At 44.3% G+C, this 25,000-nt stretch overlaps 1 protein-coding gene across 1 annotated transcript in view; it reads right to left on the bottom strand.

The window, feature by feature from the left end:
- Positions 1-24,838: 24,838 nt before the first annotated feature.
- drgx (dorsal root ganglia homeobox) overlaps positions 24,839-25,000 on the bottom strand; it is a gene marked incomplete at both ends in the record, with an annotated part of 5,441 nt that continues 5,279 nt past the window's right edge. The window contains one exon of the mRNA XM_080550368.1: positions 24,839-25,000. This exon is cut by the window's right edge and continues 221 nt beyond it. Within this exon, the coding sequence (XP_080406494.1) occupies positions 24,839-25,000 (162 nt within the window).

The raw sequence follows: 25,000 nt of genomic DNA, 5'->3' as shown, positions 1-25,000 counted from the left end.
TCTGTGTGGGGGCAGGGAAGAGACAGGCATGGGCTGGTAGCCCTGATGGTAACCCTGGTACCCCTGGTAGAGAACGTATGGCTGGTTGGCTGGAGGGGCCTGGGGCAAGGCCTGGGGCTGGGCCTGAGTGTATGGAGACTGGGGCTGGGGCTGGGGATGGGATAGAGAGCCACTCTGGGCAGACTGACGCACATTCAACTGGACATATTTTCCCGTCTCGGGATCGAAGAAGGTCTTAGTCTTCACCTGAACAGGCATGTTCACTACAAAGTACTGACCCGAGCCGGGGTCCTGCAGGACCTTCCGCTGGGTGATGGGGAAGGACTGGGCCACCAGACTGGGAGAGGAGGTAGCGTAGCTGGGCTCCACATGGTACTGCGCCACGGGGGTCGGGGGGTTGACACGGTGGTGAGTAGGGGAAGAGGGCACGCTGGCGACTGATTTCGGGGCGAAGGGGAGAGAGACAGGGTGGGAAGAAGCGAAGGGGAGGGAGACGGGGGGTGTGGCATGGGGGGAGGCATGGAAGGAACGATGTGAAGGTCGGAGGTCAGTGGGGGAGGAGGGGACACTGGAGACTAGTGTCGGGGCATGGGCGAGGGAGACGGGGGAGGAGAAATGAGGGGAAGCCAGGGCCGTGCGGCTGGACGATCGTAACTCCGAGAGGGAGGAGGGGACACTAGCGACGGAGCGTTTCTCCACTAGGGCGGCGCTCTCTGCCCCAGCGTTGGTCTCCTTCTTTGATCTCCGTGTAGTCAGTCTCTGTGCCCTGCGTAAGGCCTTGTCACTCTTCGGCGGCACGGTCGGCGGCTTGCCCAGGGCACGAGCCACATCACTGCTGAAGCTACAAGCTGAATCTGGCCTCTCATAGCCCCCCCTACTGGCCGCATCAGAGTCATACGCCCCAGAGTATCTGCTGAAGTCTGCTAGGTCTGCTGCACTGGTGGCGAAACTCTCCACATCCTCAGACATGGTGCTGATAACGGAGCGGGAGTCGTCCTCGTCCAGAGCTAAACTCCTCCTGGAGCGGGCCCTGCGTTCTGACAGTGTAGGGTGGTAGTCATGCGAGGGCGGCAGTGGGGACTGGGAAACATTCTCTCTTCTGACGGGTGGTAGTCTGTGAGATGTGCCAATGGTGTCATGGTAGACAGGGGTGCCGGCACTCTCTCTCGCCCTCTCTCTCTCCTCCTCACCCCTCTCCCCTGACCCGAAACCTGCCCATCCCGCGAGGGGTGAGCCGACCCGGAAGTCCTCGCCGAAGCTCTTATGGAAACGAGGTTTGACTGACTTGGTGAGAGAGGAGCCTCTGAAGGTGTTGTCCTTCACTCTAAACATGATGGGCTTGGCCCCCGGGGCAGGGGAGGAGGTGTTGGAGCGTGTGCCTGACAGGGCAGGGGAGGCCGAGGGGTAAGGTCGACTAAAGGACCCCCAGTCCTCAGATGGTTCTGCCGCAGGCAGGTCTACTCTTGGTGGGGCAGGCAGGGGGGAGAGCAGGGGTCTGTCTCTGGGTTTTCTCTCTCCCTCTGGGGTACTGATGGCATAGTACTGGAGAATGTTGATCTTGTCCTGAGTCGCTTTCCTCTCTGCATCTCTCTCTGTTGCTCTCCTCTCCTCCTCTCTCTGTGTTGCTCTCTTCTTCTCTTCCTCCCTCTCTTTTGCTCTCCTCTCCTCCTCCTCTCTCTGTTTTGATCTCCTCTCCTCCTCTCTCTGTGCCACCCTCCTCTCCTCCTCTCTCTGTGTTGCTCTCTTCTTCTCTTCCTCCCTCTCTGTTGCTCTCCTCTCCTCCTCTCTCTGTGTTGCTCTCCTCTTTTCTTCCTCCCTCTCTGTTGCTCTCCTCTCCTCCTCTCTCTGTGTTGCTCTCCTCTTTTCTTCCTCCCTCTCTGTTGCTCTCCTCTCCTCCTCTCTCTGTGTTGCTCTCCTCTTTTCTTCCTCCCTCACTGTTGCTCTCCTCTCCTCCTCTCTCTGTGTTGCTCTCTTCTTCTCTTCCTCCCTCTCTTTTGCTCTCCTCTCCTCCTCTCTCTGTTTTGCTCTCCTCTCCTCTTCTCTCTGTGTTGCTCTCCTCTTCTCTTCCTCACTCTGTCTTGCTCTCCACTCCTCCTCTCTCTGTGTCACCCTCCTCTCCTCCTCTCTCTTCTCCACTGTCATGGCATACATGTGTCCCAGAGACGGTGGAACAGTAGTTTTATCCACATGTTTTATTGCCTCTGCTTTCAGAGAGAATAGGTCTTCTCCAGGCATGTCAGCATGGAGGGGTGGGATCAGTTGTCGAGACATAGGGGAGTTTCTGATCTTAGTGTCATATTGCAAAGGTAAGACTGCTGGTGGTGGTGAAAGAGGAATGTGGGATTGATCGGCTTTTTGGGTTCGATTATGATTGAGTTGTTGCATCTCAGCTATTTTAGTTTTGGGATGTTCTCTATTTGAAAGCGCCTCCTCCTCTTTCACACTTAGCTCCCCTTTTAGACCTGGTATTTCATTGTTCACATAGCTGGGTGTAGTATGTTCCAGTGTTGGCTGAGTGCTGAGATAGTGTGCATCTGCTTTCTCACTGTTGGGTGTGAGAAGGCAAGTATCCATTATCTCTAGGTAGCCCTCGGTAGCCTTGTCTTCACGAAATGAGACGATCTGTTTCTCTTTCTCCCTCAGTCTGAACATCCCTGTCCTTTTCTGGTCTTGCTCCATGGCTGAAAACACACCCGCTTTGGCTTCTTTGTTTAGTTCAGTGGGAACCTCTGTTTCTTTCACAACCACTGCCTCTTTCATCGTACTGTCTTGGGGTGTCTCTGTGGTGAACACTGGACGTCTACTGTGTCTGGTCTGTATTAGAGGAACATATCCCATGTTTTTGCTGGGACTGTAAGAGTCTTCTGTGCTACTTGGCCTATCCTCCTCTGTGGAGATCACCTTTAGTCTAGCATAGTCAGCTATGGCTGATATCTCTGGTACTGTAGAAACCCTCTCTTTAGGTGTAACCTCTGGTCTGAAATACAACTTTTCCCTCTCTGTTTGAGCAGTGTGTTTTCTGATGTGAACATTCTGACCCACCACTCCACCTGCACTGACTGTCTTTGTCGAACCACCCCTCTCCTTTGCCACCTGAGCCTGTATCCTTCCATCATTTTGTCCCCTTGTTTTAACCAATTCTCTCTCATTTGATACATGGATCCTGCTTTTATTCAAAACAAAGACTTGCTCATCCTCATAACTCTGTTGTTCTTCACTGTATCCGAAGGGAAGGGTCTCTTGTCTGACAGGAGGAGATATCTGTTGAGCGTCCTTATTGATATGTATGGTTTCAGACTTCTGACTGGCTGGTAAATTGGCTTTGAGCCTTTCTGTATCTTTTGATGTCAATGTTTTCCCTTCAACAATTGAAGATAAGACCTTGAGTTGATTTCCACCTACTGCAGTCTCACTGTTCTGTGGCTGTTCTCTTTGTGTCTCCTGAGTCACATTCAATACATCTTTTGAGTAAACATTATTCTCTCTATGGTGTTTCTCGGCTCCTTTTATATCATGCTTCTTCATCAGAGGAGTTTCTGAAATGTTCTGTCTCTCTTGCTCAGGTGCTCCTGGCAATACTCGGATGGCAATAGCATCTATGTGCACATTCTCCTCAGCTTGGTTGGTGTCTTCACTCTGAGCCATCTCAATACGGTGCTTCGATGGAGGTATTCCCTTGCTGTAACTCTCTGTCATACTGTTTAGATGGGTACTGTTTTTGTTGTGACGCTTTTCCACATGTGTGAATGAGTCTTTTTCCATGTGCGGTTTCTCACTGGCTGGATCAGGGTGCTTTTCCACCACTAGGGGCGCATTACGTCTCTCTGTGCTTCTGTCTTTGGCTGAAATCAAGTCATATTCAGCAGGATCACCCTTCAATTGCACATCCTGCTTAATTAGATTTTCAGCCGTATTGTCTCTATTTGAAACGGCATAATTATTAGAGTCTGCTTTCTCCTTCTTTGATACTTTTTTCTCTCTAGGTGGTGGTTGTAGCAGAAGCTTGTGGTGGCTCTCTTGACCATTGCCATCTCTTCCATCTTGAACGTTACTCTTTGCCGTGATCTCAAAGTCACCAGTTTGTCTTGCTGTTATGCCCTTTTTAAAGACGAGAGGTAGGGTTTCAGCCACTGTTTTATTTTTAGCTGGTTCGACGACTGCTGGGTGTCCATCTTTAACAGCAGGGCTGTCAGGGAGTAGAGTTTCCCTCTGAGACAGAGGGCTCCCATTCAATGAAGGACTTTCCTCTTGTAGGTGATTCCCTCTCTCTTTGATCACAGGCTCCTCTTCATCAAGTTCCCTCTTTGTGGTTTCAAGTACACTGTTAGAATGTTTATTAGTCTCACTAACAGCACTTTCCTTTTTAGTTTCACCTGTTCCCCCTGGAAGTGGTGTTTGATGTGCAACTCTGGCCTTCTCTGCAATTACAGTCGTGTCTGATAAAGCCTCTTCAGTTTTGCTTGTTGCAGTAACACAGTGTTTAGTTGTTAGGGATTTATTATCTGAAACTGTATCACCTGCAGAGAGAGCCACGGCTGGATGCTTCTCTTCTTTCATAAAGGCTGAGCGTTTATTTGGGGGTTCATCTGAACTGAGGGTTTTTCTATTGGTACCAATTGCCTCTACCGTATTGTTTTCTTTATCTTTTGTTGAAGTGGGTTCTTGAGTAAAACATGTATCTTTATTCACCAGCCCATCGCTCCCTGATTGTTCCCTCTCCCTTATCAACACCCTTATTCCCTTGATCTGCAAACTGTCACTGTCCAAGATCGCCTCACTCCTCCCCAGAACAACTTTGAGTGGAGTATTTTGATCTTCTGAAATGTTTTCGTTTATGCTCTCCTCTTTGTTGGACTGAGAATTGCCCAGATTGAGATGTTGTTTCTTTTCTGATTCAACATTAGCTGCATCCTCCATTTCTTCTAATACATTTGTAGATTCTTTAGACTCCCGAGCTTCACTCCAGGCAACAGATTCAGGTTTGGAGCGCTCTATCATCCAGAAAGCTGCCACAGAGCCTAATGAGTCTTCAGTCTTAGCCTGTCCTCTTGACTGAAATGGAGATGCTTCCTTCTTGACACGGGGTTTAGTCATAGCTGCTTCCACGGGTATAGCATCTGGTTGTTTCACAGTGTCTTTATCTCTCCTCAGAGATTCTTGTTTCACTGAGTGGCTGTCTTGGGATTCACTGATGTTTCTCGTTCTGACAGAGAGTTGATCAAAATGGACTGTTTCCGCTTTTATCCCGGTGGATGCAGTGTCTTGCTTTAGTTGGTCATCTTTCTTAGTCTCTTCTCGAAGGCGTGACTTCTGACGTATGTTGTTACTGCTACCCAGGGTTAAGTGCTTTGTGGGGTTTCTAGCTAAGTGTCCATCTCGCATAGCAAAGCCCTTTTCTTTAATGGCTGAAATCTCCTTTTCTGCGTGGGCCTTGAGTTTCGAGGTCATTATTTCCTGCTTGGTCTGGCCTCTCTCTTTATAAGACAGAGATCTGAATGCTGTAGAATGGCTATCTCTACTCAATGCTACACTCTGCTCTACTCGCTTCGGAAGGACGGACTTATCTGGGTCGTTTTGTCTCGGTGCTGGAACATCGTGTTTATCTGTTTTTACTGTTAGAGCATCAAAGCTATGTATTAGAGAGTCATATTTAGCATTTTTATCATTCCTTTCCCCCTGGTCCTGCTCTTTAATTGTAAATGTCTCATTTGTTGTCGTTTTACTCTCAACTGTTGGAAATACATCTGCACTGCATAGTTTGAATTCTTTGGAAGACTCACTGTAAATGTATTGGTTCTCTTTCACTTCCTCACATTTTGAACTCACATTTATCTGCTCTTGTTCTTCTTCTTTAGCTGAGTCATGTCTGCTGACGGAGCTAATTTCATTTTTGTTATATTTTTCATTTCTTGACGCCTCGTCATATTTATCGACTTCAGATACTGACTTTTTACTCGTATCTATTGCAGTCACATCCTGAGAGAAACGTTTGTTTCCACTGGCTGAAACTGCATGACTGTAGCCATATTTCTCTCTGACTCTCTGATATTCATCAGGCCCTCTATCTGAATTGACTCTGCTGATGGTAGAGCCATCTTTCTGTTGGTACTTTGTTTGTGGCTGAACTTGGTCTTTGGATACCTCGTTATTGAAGGAGGCATCACTGATACCATGCTTGCTCTCTTTTACTTGCCCTCTTGGGTATTCTTTTGTCCATAAGGTCTCAGTTGGCATTTGTTTGAGCTCTCTTTTAACACTCTGACCAATGGATACATTATCACTAGCACTCACGTCTGCTTTAGTCTGCTTTGCTTTTGCTTGCTCTGCTTTAGCTTGGTCTGCTTTAGCTTGTTGTGCTTTAGCTTTAGCTAACTCTGCTTTGGCCTTAGCTAACACTGATTTGGCTTGCGCCACTTTAGTAACCTCTACCATAGCTTGCTCAGCTTTGCTTCGCTCCACTTTTGCTAACTCTGCTTTGGCTTGCTCCACTTTAGCTTTAGCTAACTCTGCTTTGGCCTGCTCTGCTTTTGTTAATTCTGCTTTAGCTAATTCTGCTTTAACCTTCTCTGCTTTAGCTAACTCTGCTTTAGCTTGCTCTGCTTTGGCTTGCTCCTCTTTAGCTTTAGCTAACTCTGATTTGGCTAACTCTGCTTTTGCTAACTCTGTTTTAGCTAGCTCTGCTTTGGCTAACTCTGCTTTAGCTTGCTCTGCTTTGGCTTGCTCCTCTTTAGCTTTAGCTAATTCTGCTTTAACCTTCTCTGCTTTAGCCTGTTCTGCTTTAGCTAACTCTGCTTTAGCCTGTTCTGCTTTAGCTAATTCTGCTTTAGCTTGCTCTGCTTTGGCTAATTCTGCTTTAATCTTCTCTGCTTTAGCTAATTCTGCTTTAATCTTCTCTGCTTTAGTTAATTCTGCTTTAGCTAACTCTGCTTTAGCTAATTCTGCTTTAATCTTCTCTGCTTTAGCTAATTCTGCTTTAATCTTCTCTGCTTTAGCTAATTCTGCTTTAGCTAACTCTGCTTTAGCTAATTCTGCTTTAATCTTCTCTGCTTTAGCTGATTCTGCTTTAGCTAACTCTGCTTTAGCTAATTCTGCTTTAATCTTCTCTGCTTTAGCTAATTCTGCTTTAGCTAACTCTGCTTTAGCTAATTCTGCTTTAGCTAACTCTGCTTTAGCTAATTCTGCTTTAATCTTCTCTGCTTTAGCTAATTCTGCTTTAGCTAACTCTGCTTTAGCTAACTCTGCTTTAGCTAACTCCGCTTTAGCTAACTCTGCTTTAGCTAACTCTGCTTTAGCTAACTCTGCTTTAATCTTCTCTGCTTTAGCTAATTCTGCTTTAGCTAACTCTGCTTTAGCTAACTCCGCTTTAGCTAATTCTGCTTTAATCTTCTCTGCTTTAGCTAACTCTGCTTTAGCTAACTCCGCTTTAGCTAATTCTGCTTTAGCTAACTCTGCTTTAGCTAATTCTGCTTTAGCTAATTCTGCTTTAATCTTCTCTGCTTTAGCTAATTCTGCTTTAGCTAACTCTGCTTTAGCTAACTCCGCTTTAGCTAATTCTGCTTTAATCTTCTCTGCTTTAGCTAATTCTGCTTTAGCTAACTCCGCTTTAGCTAACTCTGCTTTAGCTAACTCTGCTTTAGCTAATTCTGCTTTAGCTAATTCTGCTTTAGCCTGTTCTGCTTTAATCTTCTCTGCTTTAGCTAACTCTGCTTTAGCTAACTCTGCTTTAGCTAACTCTGCTTTAATCTTCTCTGCTTTAGCTAATTCTGCTTTAGCTAATTCTGCTTTAGCTAACTCTGCTTTAGCTAACTCTGCTTTAGCTAACTCCGCTTTAGCTAATTCTGCTTTAATCTTCTCTGCTTTAGCTAATTCTGCTTTAGCTAACTCTGCTTTAGCTAATTCTGCTTTAGCTAATTCTGCTTTAGCCTGTTCTGCTTTAATCTTCTCTGCTTTAGCTAACTCTGCTTTAGCTAACTCTGCTTTAGCTAATTCTGCTTTAGCTAACTCCGCTTTAGCTAATTCTGCTTTAATCTTCTCTGCTTTAGCTAATTCTGCTTTAGCTAACTCCGCTTTAGCTAACTCTGCTTTAGCTAACTCTGCTTTAGCTAACTCTGCTTTAGCTAACTCTGCTTTAGCTAACTCTGCTTTAATCTTCTCTGCTTTAGCTAACTCTGCTTTTGCTAACTCTGCTTTAGCTAACTCTGCTTTAATCTTCTCTGCTTTAGCTAACTCTGCTTTAATCTTCTCTGCTTTAGCTAACTCTGCTTTAGCTAATTCTGCTTTAATCTTCTCTGCTTTAGCTAACTCTGCTTTAGCTAACTCTGCTTTAGCTAATTCTGCTTTAGCTAATTCTGCTTTAACCTTCTCTGCTTTAGCTAGCTCTGCTTTAGCTAACTCTGCTTTAGCTAATTCTGCTTTAGCTAATTCTGCTTTAACCTGTTCTGCTTTAGCTAACTCTGCTTTAGCTAACTCTGCTTTAGCTAACTCTGCTTTAGCTAATTCTGCTTTAGCTAACTCTGCTTTAGCTAATTCTGCTTTAGCTAATTCTGCTTTAGCTAATTCTGCTTTAGCTAACTCTGCTTTAGCTAATTCTGCTTTAGCTAACTCTGCTTTAGCTAATTTTGCCTTAGCTTGCTCTGCTTTAGCTTTCTCCACTTTAACTCGCTCTGCCTTAGCTAACTCTGCTTTAGCTTTAGCTAGCTCTGCTCTCGCCAACTCTGCTTTAGCTTGCTTTGCTTTAGTCTCTTCGGATACAGCTAACTCCACTTTAGCTTGCGCCGCTTCAGCTATTCTGTTCTCATTTGGCATTATGTGCATCTTATTGGGGTCATTTCTGGGATAATGATGTCTCCTGACAGCACTGAATTCATTTGCCTGTTGCACACTGTTGTCATTGTACTGTCTATTGTCTTTTACCTGTGCTGTTGTAGACATGTTTTCTGTGTATTGTCTGCTCTCATTCCTGAATGATGAATTCCACTGTACATCCTTGCTATCCTGTTGTTTAGTTACATATCCTTTGTTCTCCTCCACCCAAGGGGTATACGGATTTACATTAACAGGTTGTTGTTCTGTGCGAGTGTTCCCCACAGTGTACTTTGTTTCAGAATCAGAATAAAGTGTCTGTTTGTTGTGTTCTTGTTTTGTACTCCCATACAGCAATTCATTCTGTGTCTGATACTCATTAAGTCCATACTGCTCTTGAGGTCCATATACTACGTCCATAAATGCTCCAGAATAACGTTTCTCTCTGGCAGGAGTGTCTGCGATGATCTGCTGATTCAGAGTATAGTCAGTGATCGGAGCGTAGTGTAGGTTCTGTCTATTTGAAAGGTCATCATAATTGTCCAATGTGTGGTCAAGGACAGGAAATACATCCTTATTTGGCAGGCTATTTCTACCTCTTAGGAATTCATCCGTTGTTGGGTATGCTCTTTCTTCAGTTATATACTCCCTCTCCTCACTCTTCTCATATACATTCCACTTGTTCTCTCCTCCATATTTCCTTCTGGCTGAATGGAGGTCCTGCTTTGCTTCAGCCGGTTTGTATGAAGGCTGTAAGCGTTTGTCTCTTTCTATCAGAGCAGCTATCTCTCCCTTCCATGGTGGGGCGTCTGGTTTAACTCTGTCGTTTAGGCTGAATGTCTCTGTGTCTCGGCCGGTTGTGTTATTGACATTCAAATGCTCTTTCCAACTTCCCTGAGAGAATGCCTCACTGACACCATATGTGTTCTCTCTCACTTGCTCATATCTACTTGCCCCTGTATATCTCTCTCCTGTCATAGCATCTCTGAATGAGGAGGGTGGGTTAGGGTTAGGTTTGGGATTTAGTTTAGGCAGGGGAGATCTCAGGGTGGGCAATGTTTGGGCCATGTCTGGTTTAAATGGGCTTGCTTGTCTGTACACATTATCTGCAAGGGTCTCTGACCAAGATGGGGTAAATGGTGAAAATCCACCCTGAACATTCGGTCTGTTAGCCAGCTGATCTTTGGTAGGATAGCTTCCCTGTGTGAAACCACTGAACTCTGTAAGGTAGTCTATTTCACCAAAGGTCTGAGCAGACCTCACTGTTAGACAGTCATCTGGTTTAACAGCATCTGTATGTTGGGCAGTGTATACTGCAGTGGGTAGGACTGTAGTGGACTGCTGTGCATGGCCATAATGTGATGGTGAATGTGGGTATGACGCGGCATCTGTCGCTCTGGGCTCTTCCTCCATGTGGATGTCTGGAATATCTATCACTACACTATCTTTTGGCTCATAACTGTCCAGGTTCGAAGGCTGTTGACATCTGTCCATCGCCTCATGACCTTTAAACTTAGTTGGGCTGTATGTGCTCTTCACTCTCTTCCTGTTGTCTTTGAGGTTGAAGAGAAGACTTGTGGCTCGGGATTTGTAGCTAGACATCCTCACCTCAGGGGTGGCTCCCCTGCTCTCGCCCCTTGTTGGTGGTTGTTCAACCGCCAGAGGAGGTGGCAGAGTGTACTGCAAGACCTCTGAGTTGTCTGCATCCTGTTGTGTGTGGATGGCAGGTGTCAGCAGCTGGCTGATGTTAAAGGGAGTCGTGCTGTTGTTGCTACTGACGACACCCTGCTCCACTGTCATGGTGGTGATCTTGTTGCTATAGGGAGTGACGCTGTTATTGTCGCCACCCTGTTCGGCACTCATTACCGTTGTCATACTCTGCTCTGTGGTCACCATGGTAACCTTTTGTTGGAGCTCTGTGACGGAACCGACCGCGTCTCTGCCGCGTCGGGACCTCGCATTGGTAGGTGAGACAGTTGAAGGGCGGTGTGATGGGAGCCTGTTTGTTCCTACGCTCTGAGTGCGTTTCCAGTTAGGGTAATGACCCACCAGTTCAGACTCACATCGTTTTTCAAGGGCAGAGGCCTTCTGCAGTACTGTGGAGGTGGAGGTGGAGCGGGGGGGAGGCGGAGGGGCCACAGCCTCTAAGGGTTTCTGCTCGAACATGGAGGGACCCTGAATCTGATGCCCAAATGTCAGCTCCTTGTACATAGGCGAGTCATACCATCTAGGGAACTCCATGGGGGACATGAACCCTGAGATATCCCCCTGCCTGAAGGGAAACCTGCTATGGTCCCTCCACACCTGGAAGGGACTGAACTCACTATGCAGAAAGAAGTTGGAGTTGGAGTTGAACTGGGTGAGCATGCTGTGTTGACTGTGAGACGATCTCATAAAGGTGCCAGTGGGGTCCATCTGGGCCACAGCATCCACCATATCGGAGGAGTAGAGGTTGGTTTCTCTCGAGGGGAAATGGCCGGGGTTGACGTTGTGGTGGTATGCTGTAGAGAACTCAGAAAGCTCTCTCTGGATACTCATCAGAGCTGATTTGTCCCAGCTAGACTCATTGTTCCCGCCCCCGTCACTGTAACCCTCCGAGCTAAAGGCTTTGATAAGAGATGAAACTCTGGAGCGACTCCTGCGCTGCTGCTGGGAATTCAAGTCTGTAGCTCCGTTACTAAGGAAGGACAGACGTTCGTCTCTCAGAGCTCTCTGCTGCTGAGACATGTCCATGAAGGGGTGCTGGAATGTGGCAGACACCCTCCCCTCTGTCCTCCCCTCCCCATATTCCCCCCACTGTGAATCTCCCAGGGTCTTTTGCCCATACTGCCCCCCTTCTCCATACTGTTGGAGGCTGAGGCCAAAGCTCTCATGAGCGGCTCTCTTTAGGGCTTCCCGGTTCCTGTCCCCTCCGTCCCATTCCTGGTTTTCCTGACTGAAGGCCTGTTGTCTCTCCCCCTGTGCGGAGGGGGAAGAGGAACAGAGGTCTGAGTCGTTATAAACAGCCTCCTCTCCGATGCAGAGGCTCCTGAAGGCTCGATCGGTCAGACTGCAAACCTCGCGGTCTGTCTCATCCACGAAGGAACTAGCACTGGAGGTGTCGTTGTGCACACCATCACTGTGCTTCCTGTGTCCACTGCGGCTTCGCCTCTTCGAGTGCCGCTTCGAGTGCCGCTTCTCCACGGAGGTCATGATGAAGGCTCACTCGCATACACACACTCAGCCAGCAGCGTTTACAGGGCTTGGGTTTTGGGCCCTCAGTGGGGCCCAGTCAGTCTCTATGGCAACCGACAGCCCCTAAGACGCTGTGAATTTGAGCTGTTCTCCATGTAACGCATCATGGGAATTCCTCTCTTTCCTGTAGAGGAACAGAGGAGAGGAGAGAATGGGGTCAGGAACCTATGCACTGTAAATCAATACACATTCTGAGGCACAGCCATATAACTGAATATAGGCTAATGCAGTTCTCAAACGGTTCTCAAACGGTTCTCAAACGGTGTGCCATGAGGCAAGTCCAGTTGTGCCATCGGATTTTGTGACATACATTATTATTGTAATATACACTATACAAAAAGTTATGAATAAAACATTTTATTTGCTATTTTAATTTACTATATCAGTACTTTGTACACACTCATTTCCCAATACAAAGGGAAATTCTATACCCTAAAATAATATATTTTAAAAACTTTCCATCAAAGTGGACCCCGGTTTTCGCCATTCACACAGTTGATGTTGGGAATTATTAGAGCGTGACACATCAAAGGCCCTGATTGACAGCCAGTGTAGATAACAAAAAACCTTAAAAAAAGAAATCTGAGGGGAAAATGGAGCGTGCTGTATTTGCCGAACACCTTCAAACATTAGAAGAGAGGTTTGAGCTCTATTTTCCATGTGTGGCCGACATTGAGCACTCAAGAGAGGAATGCACAGAGCTCCAATGAAACTGACATTTAGTGAGCTCCCACTGGATTAGAGTACCCAAACATCTCCCACCACGCTATTGAGCAACTTCTTCTTTTCCCCACTACCAGTTTCAAGCTCTTGCTGAGAGACATACAGTGCGAGTCTATGATTTGTTCTTGCAATTGAGTTTACCCTCCCTTTTGCCCATTGCTGACCCCTCCCTGTCCCTAGCTCTTTAGCTGTCTAGTTTTAGGTTTTGTAGTTTTAGTTTAGTTTTAGACTATCTTAGACTGTTTTAGACTAGTTTTAGTTTTAGACTATGTAGTTTTAGTTTAGTTTTAGTGGTGGATGTTGTTGTTGTATGCCTGTGAACAGGTCACACTTGAAAATGAGCCCTTGGGCCTCAATGTGTTTTTTTACCTGTATAAATAAAGGTTAGATTAAAAAAAAGAATAACCAACCTGTGTGAGTTGCTATTCTCTACTCTGGTTAGCATGAAGAGCAACAGGAGGTTACGCCTCTCTGTTGAACAAGACTTGTGAATGGCCCTCTCTTCAGTACCACCAAGGATTAAAAAATCTATGAGCACCGACAGGCACATGTGTCTCACTTGGAACTTAATATCACTAAATATTTACAACAGCAATTGTTTTACTGCTGATTCAAATTTAAGTTACGTTTCATTCTCATTCATTACGTTTTCATTGTCAATGCTTCTGTTGTAGTTTTATATGAAATATACTGAGAAGTCTGTATCTCTACATTCTGGGAAATCGTAGCTAACAATTCAGTCTGCCTGGGGACAGTGCCAATGACTTGTTGTGCACTTACTTAAGTCTAGTTTCCTGTCACCACATTTGTTTGCCAAGATTAGTGATTTCATAAAGGGTGTCGACTTTGGATATAAGTGTGCTCAAAGAAGGAGGGGGCTCTGGGCCTCTGGACTTTGCAAACTCAAAACTGCTCTCATGTAACTATAAATAAAAGACTTCAAGCTAAGTTGATCAATCTCCTTGTGTTCAATATTCAATATCAATAGAGAAGAAACCAGATTAAATCCACTACACTTTTTCTTTACAATTTTAGACTAAAGTTTTTTCAACTCAGTGGGTATGTTGCTGCTTGGTGTAATTTTACAGAGGTATAAGTATTAGTTGTTTGTCAATTAGTTTATTTGGCATTAGAGTCAAGCCTCTTGTTAAGACTTGCTATGACTGATGGATAGATTCACTCACTTCAAATGTGTTGTAAGTCACTTTGGATAAATGTGTCTGCTAAATGCCAACATTTTTTATGTAAAAATGTGTAAATAAAAATAAATGTCTACAGAGTAATAAGAGTGATAACATGTGTTATAGAGGCTATTTTGCACAGATATGATTTTGGCTTGCCCTTTGGTGTGCCTTGGGCACAAAAAGTTTGAAAATCACTGGCCTAACCCACATATTAGGTATTTAAAATGATAGGTGATATAATAGTAGCCTTTTTGATAACTGGAATAGATTTATTTAGATGTATTTATTCCTATTAGCTACAACTGTGAGAGTGCTGATGAGAGTTTTCACTTGAAATGTTTGTTTAAAAAGGTGCTCAAAGTTAACACTGCACAGTAACTTAGTTTCCACTGTGGATCAAAAACAGGAACCCAATACTCTACAAGCTACATCCACTCTTATACTACGAAATGTGATTCATAGTGGTTGTTTAGCTTTAGAGTGGTAGGTCAGTTTTCACATGAAGCTATAGAATTAAGCAGCGATGTTCTGTATGTGGTGCTGAAAACAGCTCTGTAAATCCCTCCAGTCAATCGCTCTGACCTTCACAGACATGTGGTGAACTGAGCCACCGAGTTGTTGGTGAAGTTAAGACAGATCTGCACCTCACGTGAGTTATTTTAAGAAAAGGAGGACGCTCCCCTTCCAAACCCTGATGAACTATCTCCCCACTCCCCCTCAACCCTAAAGCATGTAAAGCAAAATGGTAATCACAAGGACCTCCCACTAACCATTACTCATTATTACTAATTGTTATTGCTTTTTAACCTCCAAAACATAGAATCAGTTTAGAGTCAATATTTTATTGATTAATTTATTCAATCGTTTTGAAAAAGAAGTCCCGTTCAATAAAGATCACCTGCTAACAGTTTGATATTTCCTCAACACATAATGACACTTTCATGGCGACAGGGTAACAATATTCCATATTACTTCCCAGTATTTTCCTATACGTAAGCTTGAATAAGATTGCATAAGATTGCCTCAGGAAGAGCTGTGTGTGGGTAAACAGTGGCATTAACATAGTAGCCAACGGACCCACAGGTGGATCCGAAGTGATATAAAGAGCTTACCTCGATCAATTCTCTTCATTGATATCAAATATTTTTCTCAACTTTGCATGCTATACGATGGCACCATTTTTTTCCCGAGACGCTAAACACGGCCTAAGTCACATCCAGTTTTCTCCAACTGGAGAATGTGTCATGTCCGGTTTCAACGCCGAATTTCCATACCATTGGTTGGCCAACCCAAAAAAATCCCCCCCCCCCCCCCCCCCCCCCCAAAAAAAGAGAAAGAAATCTGATACATGAGAAAGGTCAAAGGTCAAAGATGGTGCCAAAATATCTCCAAATGGCCTAAACATATAGGTGTCCGCCTAAACATACCTGTACTAAAACAGGTACAAAGTTGCATTTGCTCACATTACTAGCATTGACTTTGGCACAAGTACTAATAAGACCCTGGAGTACTGATTCCTAGATGATTTGGGCTTCGTTATCAGGTTTCCAAGGTGATATTCACTGTAAAAGCTGTTGTTTTTTTAGGCGGAGACTGAATTTTAGATGTTTTATAATGTTCTAGCTCTATTTGCTCTGACACAGTAACATAGATTTTGATTCTGACACTTCTACAGCCACCCCACAGGTGTTAGCTTTCATTTGATAACAAGATCATTATGAAGGCCCTTGTGATTGTGGAGATATTCTATATTCACTGTGGGCATGTCATTTCGAGCAGAAAACCAGAAAAATTAGGTGGATAAGATCTGGAGATGGACACAGCAGGTGAGATCATTTGTTGTTGTACGGCGACCTTGAGTGCCATGAAAGGCGCCTTATAAAATAAATGTATTATTATTATTATTATTATTTAAATTAAACAAATAATTAACAAATAATATTTGTACCTATACTATGGGATTTATATCTTTCAAGCTCCCACCAAAATATCACTGATATCTGAAAACATTGATGGGTTAGGTCAAAGGTCAAAGTTGGCTAAAATCAGCTCTACTGTGTCCGCACCGCCCACCCTACTGTATTTCAGACTGGTGCAGACAGAGCTAATAACACACTTCAACATATTTACACTACAATTTCACTCATGAAGTGCATTCTGATCGTATCAATCCTCACTTACTGCATGTAAGCACAGTACATTCAATTGAATGGGAAAGTGTGTTCAAACGTTTGACTGGTACTGTATATGCTGTGTGAGTGAGTAGTAACCTTCAGAAGCAGTGCAAAACACGGTGATCATGTGCAGTTCATTTTACTGCAGCTGCTGGCAGCCCAGAATATCTATTGGCCCATGAATACCATCTGACCTGGGAGCCAGCCACCAGATACACAGTACACACATTACACTACCGTCACATATGAATATACAGACCACAATAATAGAACACACTCCTGCTATCAGATACGGATATACCCGTGATGTCAACTACTGAGCGCAGTGCTGGCTTCAGATACAGCACACACTACTATCATACTACTGCTTCATTTAGCCTACACCACCCTAACTTACCTAAAACTACAAATAACAACATTTTGAAATGATTACTGGCAGTACTCAAGTTGTAAAAGAAAATCAGGGGGGATGGTGGATTCTATCATAATATGAGGGCAATTTTATCATCCCCACAGCGTCAGTGTCTTCAGTGTCAGTGACTTGGTAAACATGTCATTGCCTGTGTGCGTGCCCCCTCGCCCACAGTATTTTACTCAATATGCGCAAAACTAAATGTTGAAATGGCAGTAATACCACATTCATTGATAAAATGACATAAGGGATGGAAAGGGCGGGGGATGGCAGTTTTAGAAGGGAGATGATTTTTTTACCGTTTTTATTTCAGGGGGGATGCCAACCCCCCTCATCCCGACTCAACTTGAGTGCTGATTACTGGTATACACAGATGATGACACCTTATCCAGTGGGGGGCGTATTATGCATTCAATGGAAGGAGGAAGAAGAAGAAGCAACATTGTATGATTCCCGTGCTGTTGTGATGTCACACACAGGTCACAGTGCAGTAGGTAGCTTTGGTTTCACTGTACAGTATGTTTGCTTTGTATCTCTGTAGTATCATCAATTCAGTGTCCATTAAGCCAGCATTTAGACTCCATTAATCCTGTATGTCCAGTTGAAGTTCATGCACAGTTAGTTTGTTCATAGTTTCTGTCCATCATATTCCCTCGTGCCAATAATCTGATATGTCTACAGTACTGTATATGTCAGTGTGATTTCTGTTCATTGGTGCATGTGGCAGGTTTATTTTTATCCAATGAGAAGCCTCCAATGTTCACTAAAATCCGACACCACAGCCACAGGGTCCTTGCTTCAGAGAGGGGCCTGATGTCCATGTACTGCTGCTGAACAGACAGGATATGGCTAAAGAAAGTGTGTTAAATCTGCCAATAAATGTCGGTTGCAGACAGTCCAATGAAGAGAGACTCTGCCACCTATATCTTTAGTGAATGTGTCAGAGTGGAGTCGGCAACTCATAGAGTTTTTACTGTAGGGTTTTCCATAATAAATACAATATACGTTAGTTAAAAAAAAGACAACAAATCAGCATTCAGAGTGAAACCAGTGAGCTGTCCTACCTTCTGCAGCTGTATTCCATATGTGATGTGACGTTTAGTAAATCCTTCAAACAGATACCTTTTCCCAGAGAGGCCATGGCATGTTGCTCTAACCCAGCAGCTGCAGGAAAAGACCCAGCCCTTTGTCACTCAAACAGAGCCCTCTCAGGCTATACTCTGTCCCACTCTACTCACAGGAATCACTCTGCCATAGCCACTACCTTCATGGAGGCCTCTGGGTGCCTGGTCCGGTGCAGGCAGCACCGGGTACTCAGGGGTGTAGACCAGACAGAAATAGCGGGAGTTGCCCAGGAGAAAGTGTCCAGGACTGGGGACGGGATGCGTCTGAGAGAGCCGCCGTCGGTGTCGAGTGTCAGACAGATGAAACAAACAGGCCCCTCTGCTATTTATAAATCTGGGCAGCTAACCAGTAACCATTGGCAGCCAAAGCTAACTAGTAGCACCTCTGAAGACTCTTCTTCCGGAAGAAGTCTGGGCCTGAAGTACAGAAAAGTAGTTTTCTACTGGGGTGTTGTGGTGGTAGGTGTAGGGTCTATGCTGATGGGGTGGTGGCTGTGGGGTCACATGTGACAGAAATAGCCTGTTGCCTCACAGTGAATGTCAGCTCTTCCTTTAGCGGGACGGGAGTGTCAAGAAATGGCTCCTCATCCACCCGCAGATTAGGAGGGTGTTTAGTACTAGGATCATTTGAGATTATTCTCGATTATTCTAGATTTTGTTCATTGTATTTCAGATGATACAATGTGCCAATGAAACATGGACTTTTTATTTTTCTCTGAAAGAATTTATCCATTTACCTTAGTGTTCAGTAATGTGCAAAAATGTGTACAATGCCAAACATATTGCACTGCTTATTTTGAATCCACCAACAAGCATGGCTTTTCAAAGAATTAACTTTTATTTTCCTGAGAAAACAGATTAGGATTAGGGTTAACAGTTGTTGAGTCTGCCTCTGAGCTGTGCCCAGTCAATGTTGTGGAGAGAAACTGGGGGGCAATAATCCCTCCCCTCTGCAGACACATTTCCGTCTTAGCAGAAAAGGCCATAAAGCAGAGGAGACCTGACATCAAGTCCTCCCCCCTGCCTCCCTCCTCTTCCCTGCCTCCCCCCTGCTTCCCACCTCTCCCACTCCTCCCCCAGCCTCCCATCTCTTCCCCCTGCCTCCCCCTGCCTCTCCTCTGCCTCCCCCTGCCTCTCCTCTGCCTCCCACCTCTCCCCCTGCCTCCCCCTGCCTCTCCTCTGCCTCCCACCTCTCCCCCTGCCTCCCACCTCTCCCCCTGTCTGTCACCCCCTGCAGCCCACTGCTATAATAGGAGATGGCTGCTGTGGATAGGTTCCCAGGAGTCTTGGCGGGTGCAGGGCTGGCCTGACCGAGTGATGGACACTCACATATGGGGTGGGCTCTAATGGACATGGACACGCACACACACACGCACGCACGCACGCACACACACACTCACACAGACTGAGCTTCACACCACACAGTCAACCCTCACTCCCCCCACCCTGCCACTCCACTCAGCTTAACTGCCCTGTTACTAAGAACCAGGAAAGGCAGATAGGGCCTTTTACACCCCCTGCACCCTCATACCCTCCTCCCCTTCCCTTTTTCACCCACCTCACCTCCCCCCTCCGCTCTTTCCATGGCCCCCTCTGACAGACGTCACCCTACCCTTTCACCTACCTCCCCCTCCCCATCTGACCGTCTCACTCTTACCTACTTGCACCTCACCCCACTACCTCTCACCTCCCTTTCTCCCTCGAAAAACCACCTCTCCCTTTCCCCTGTATGTGATACATCTTTCATCAAAATTAATTATGTCAGACTTCCGGTTGAACGATGTAGTGGATGGACGCATGGTGTTTGCCTCCCGCACATTTTCGAAATATTTTGGTTTATTACGCCTATCCCCTACGTCTATATTTAGTGTACCGTATTTTCCGGACTATAAATCGCTCCGGAGTATAAATCGCATCAGTCAAAAAAATCCAAGACCAAGAACAGACATTTAATCTGGAAAGGCAAGTTTATTCAACTACACAATAGAACACAGAACAACAGGCTGAATAGGTGTCCGGTATGTTAACGTAACACATTAACAGTTATTCAGCAACACAATAGCATAAAGAACATTCCTGGGAAGCTGAATAGGCTAAATTAACATAACAAGCGAGTCCAACAAGCAAGTTACCAGTAAGCAAGTTCACCAAGCTACCGTTTGCTTAGCTTCAACAAGCTAATGTTTTAGATCACTTCTTCAGGGGAATAGGAGCAGCATATAGTTGTCACAAGCCCAGAGCGGCCCAGAGCACCCTCTGTCGGCTGTAGACGGTAATGTTTACTCCTTGGTTCATGTCTGTCAGTATGAAATTATATATATATATATTGATATATAAGTCGCACCTGACTATAAGTCGCAGGACCAGCCAAACTATGAAAAAAAGTGTGACTTGTAGTCCGGAAAATACGGTAGGCCTGTCTTAACTAAGTCAGCATTGAACCTGCATGGGAATGAGTAAAAAAGTAATTAAAAAGACGGTCCAGAAGACACTTTTCTCCGGCGAAGGCATAGCTAACGCTAACAATATGGCGTCCGAGCCCTCTCCTCTTACGCTGGAGTTGCTGATAATTGAACTGGAAAATTCTTTCCTCTCTGGATCCCAATTGATTAATTTGTTTAATGTTTGAGGTGAGCACCCAGTGTATCTGTTCTTTTCTCCCTTTTTAATTTAATTTCATTTACTTTGTGTTTTTAAATTTATTACAATTATTTAATTTACTTAAATTATACATTTCGTTTTTGTGCTTGTCTTTTTATTTATTATTATTATTATTATTATTATTATTATGTTTTTTTTGTCTTGTTTTGTCTCTCACTTGAGAGTTTGGGCTGGGTGGGTGTTTAGGGGTAAAAAAAAGAAAAGAAAGGTGTTCTAGTTCTCTGTTCGAACACTAAATGGGGGATAAAGAAAATAAAACTCTCATTTAGTTTTTATTAAGTCAATTGTATAATTTGCATTTGTATATTCCTGTCCCTGACTTGTATGCCTTTGTTCGCCAATACAATATATATACAGTATATATTTTTTAATTATTATGTCAGTGTCATTGTAGGTATTTCACATAATCAACTGTATCTGGGAAAATTGCTCTGTCATTCTAAAAATATATATTTTTTGTCTTATGTCTTCACCCCAAAAATATTTGTTAGCCTTCATGTGAATTTCATTTGCCCAGACGTTAACTATAGGTAAGAGAAGTGTAAATTGACAACAAAAAAACACTTTCGGTGGAAGGTGGGAAACAACATAGACAGGCCTATACCAGATAGTAAAGAAGTTGGAACTGTATGCAGGAAACATAAAGGCTTTAGAGGAGTGAGGTACAGGCTAGTCTGTTGCTCATTGAGATCCTCTAGTGGAAATGATCAGTACTATGATTTCCTCTTGCAATTTGCAAGAAGTAAACAGCATGGCCATGAGAACTGTGATAGCTACACAGAGCTAGCCATCTCAGTTCTCCTTCTCATGCTGTTTACTTCTTGCATGTTTCATAGAAATGCATATTTCCACTCTTGCACAGCCTGCTAAGCTTGCCAGTTATGTGTTGCCCTTTCATTTGAATTTGGCCACTGCCTTTGTTGGTATTGATTCCTGCTTGTGTTTGTGTACACAGAGTACATAAACCAATAAGGCTGTAAACATGACCTCTGTACATCCCTGGCCAGACCCCTCCCCTGGGTCACAGACAGGACTCTGATCCTGAGTCAGCTGGGCTTCTCCTCTTCGTGCTGAGTAAGGAGGAACCTGTGGTTATGGGGCAGACATCAGACAGACGCATTACTCTCTTTACTCGCATTGCTCGCATTAAAATGTGCTACGCTTGCTTGTATTATCTTCATCCAGAGATGAGCCTAATTGATTCTAATTGATTGGGGGTTTATTGATTGTTTCTGATGGAAGAATGAAAAGCAGTGATGACTATGAATGCTCTGACGTTGTCCCTGACATAAACACTGTTTCTTTCTGATTTCAGGTAGGAGTTATACCCTCAGGGACAGATTCAGGGTCTGCTCTCTTATCGCCACATCCTTCCCTTCCAAATCAGGTGGAAAAAAACCTAATATTGACCTTAGATCAGCGCCAATAGAGGCAACTTAATTCTGCTGGTTTGTCCCTGTGTGGACCTGCCTTCCTTCCTGGTTCAGGACATCTCGTCTCTCTCCCCAGCCCTCCATAATATTTCATTACTGCAACAAAAGAAGCCCATTAACTTCAGTGTGAGAACAGAGTAGAACCGCTATCCTCTGTTTTCACTCTGTTTGTCTGTTTCTCTGGCTGCTCTCCAGCTAATTTGATATAACAATGCGCCGCAAAAGCGCCTCAGGACTTTTTTTTTAGGTGACAGGGAATTATCAATGATGCCACATGCGCAACTGAATGTCACCAACCAACTTGACTTGTTTATGAAATATTAAAGCAGTGAATTATGGGTGCCATACAGAAGTTATGATGATCGGAGCCATTATAACCGCAGCATCTTTTGTTTTTGTTAATGATTACATTCCTAAACTACTGTATTCAATTGGGGAGAGATTTAATGTGTTGTGGACATCTATTGTGTGAGTTTATAGACTGAATGTCAATGTCAACCTCATTGGTGCATTGTTCCACTTTGGGACGAAGAGTAAATGTGTTATAAGGAAATAGTGTTATCGAGAGCTGCCATTCCATTGGGGGTTTAACTGCTTCTCTCAAATGAGCTCTACAACTCACACACTGACATATTACCATATTAGGAGATGATTAATTAATTCATACTTTATGAAACTTGACAGAATAATAAGATATTTATAAATAAAAGTACTTTAAATACTAGAGACATGCCAAAATACAAGATCATTTGAATATGCCCTTCCTTACAGTACAGTATGAATTTAAAATAGATTTCCAATGCCACAGTTTTCAGTTTTGACATAGAATTTGAACAGTCAGACTGTGGTCTGAAGGAAACCAAAAGGTATTGTCATCAGAAAAACAGTTATAGAGTTCAAAGCCCAGCCAACAAACTACATGTTTACAGTACATGTATACCATCATTATCAGAATAGAATGAGATAGTTCTGGGGAGAAACTGGGGAGTTTTCTGACTGATGCAAGCACACTACTGTAACAAGATGACTCAGTTGACTCAGAGACTCCATGAAAGCTTCACTTTATTCATATGGAATATTCACAGCATGCAGAACATTTCTCTGTGAAAGCAGAGAAAGAGAGAGAGAGAGAGAGAAAGAAGGAGAGAGTGCTCAGTGCTCTCTGTAGCGCTAGGCAGGACTTCTGACATTATCTCCCTCCTCCATGTCACCAGGGTGTCGCCTCATCAATTATTGAACCAGTACTTCGTGGTAATACATAATTTCCTATCAATTATTCATGCTAATGTATGTGTAGTTTACTTAATTGTGTTATTGACTATCAAAAGTAATTTCCTGAAAATCCTCAAGGACGCAAATTGAATCAGGCCAACTCCTCGTCGTGAGTTCTGCGGTTAAGTATTCTCAATCTGATCACCTGATCCTTTATTCAACAGCCAATCTGGAGAGGGCAACATAGAAAAAGAGATATGCAAGTATAAATGAATAAATAAATAAAACTCCCCCATATGAACTGTGTAGATGTCTCTGGATAGTAAGGAAGACATATAGTTTTGTAAATGAAAAAAAAGTCTGCATTAATAATTAGCATGTAACTATTATGTTTAATGGGGTTTGTAAAGTGGTGATGTGTCTAATGAGAGAGAGAGGGAGGGAGAGAGGGAGAAAAAGAGACAGGGGGGATAGAGAGAGAAAGAGGGAGAGAGGAGAGAGAGAGAGAGAGAGAGAGAGAGAGAGAGAGAGAGAGAGAGAGAGAGAGAGAGAGAGAGAGAGAGAGATTCAGAGGCGTTCCTAAAAGTAAATAAATAATAAGAGCATGGATTTCTCCCCTCTCCCAGCTTTAAGGGAAGCTGATGAATAATGTATCAGAGCAGATGGCTGGAGCGAGAGGCAACAGGAGAGGAACATGAGCGACTACATCTTTAATTGTTTTAAAGAGCATGTCACAGCAGGACTAGAGTGATCTGGGTCTGCTAACAGAGTGATAGCAACGCCGCTGCTGTTAGCCTGCAGAGGGTACCACCACGGATCAACATTGGCTTTAGAGTTAAATCTGGCACTTGTATACATTTACATTGATGTGGAAAAACTCAAACGTTGACTAATATTAATGAACATTCTCACTGTCAGCTAGATGAGTTTAATGAATGAACGAGTAGTTGGAGGACTATAGTCTTAGCCGTACAGCCATGAACAGTATGACTGCGGCTCTACATTGTGCTACATTACACATGTACTGCTTTACATGCATTACAGTAGTAAACAGATGAGCATAACATGTTGCATCTGCTGAAGGTTCATAACGCGATACTCAATCCGAGGACCTCTCTCCTCTATCCGCTTGTTAAGTCGTGACGTGTTTCCGGGTCCAACGTTGGCTGAGGCGCTGTCTTCGAAATGCCGAAATAATAATAATAATAAATTATATTTATATAGCGCTTTTCCGAGGCTCAAATACCCTGACAATATGGGGAAACGGGAAAGTGCTGTGTCCCTTGTTGTATGAATAGATCCGAGTCTAAAAAACGATTAAACTGTCATTCTACCGCTGTAGTTCACTGGTACTCTGGTGCGGGGAATTTCTGGTTTGGACTCGGAAATGGCTAAACGTCACTTTTGACGTCAGACTTAACAAGCGGATAGAAGAGAGAGAAAGGAAAGAGTAGGAAAATGAATACAAATTCACATTATCCGCCAGGGTGAAAGTCTCTTGTTTCACAAACTTTGTATTCATTATCCACCACTTAGAGCCCATGAAGAGTCCACGGAAAACACCGGAGCACCAAGAGTGGCGTACGCGTGCTTAGGGAGGACGAAGCCCCACAACATTCATAAATTCTCACCGACAATAATAATAATAATAAATTACAATCAAATAAATATCTTTCATAGTTGAATCCATACTATATGATATCATCTGGATAGGCGCCTTCTCCTTGATGAGATGGGAATAAGTCTGTATTTGTGCTTCGAGGGGGAGCAGGAATTAGGGAGCGGTGTGGTTAACAACAACAGACCCAGTCACGACACAGAACCTCAGTCCGTCTGTCTGTCTGTACAATCCTCAATGTCCATTATTATGTCTGGCTCCTCATTTCTTCTCAAGGGGTTCCTTGGAGCAGTGTGGGTGCTTGTCGGGACCGTTGCCCTGAGCCGGGGCCTTGGTGGTTGGGCTAGGACTGGAGCTGCCGCCCCCTACTCTCCCCACTGCTCCAGAGATGCCCACAGCAGGGCCCACGACCGGCCTCGCTAC

Source organism: Nansenia antarctica, assembly GCF_963989245.1.
Source record: "Nansenia antarctica genome assembly, chromosome: 1".
NCBI lineage: Eukaryota > Metazoa > Chordata > Actinopteri > Argentiniformes > Microstomatidae > Nansenia > Nansenia antarctica.
Note: the sequence above shows the minus strand (reverse complement) of the source record. Positions and strands in the feature narration are given on the sequence as shown.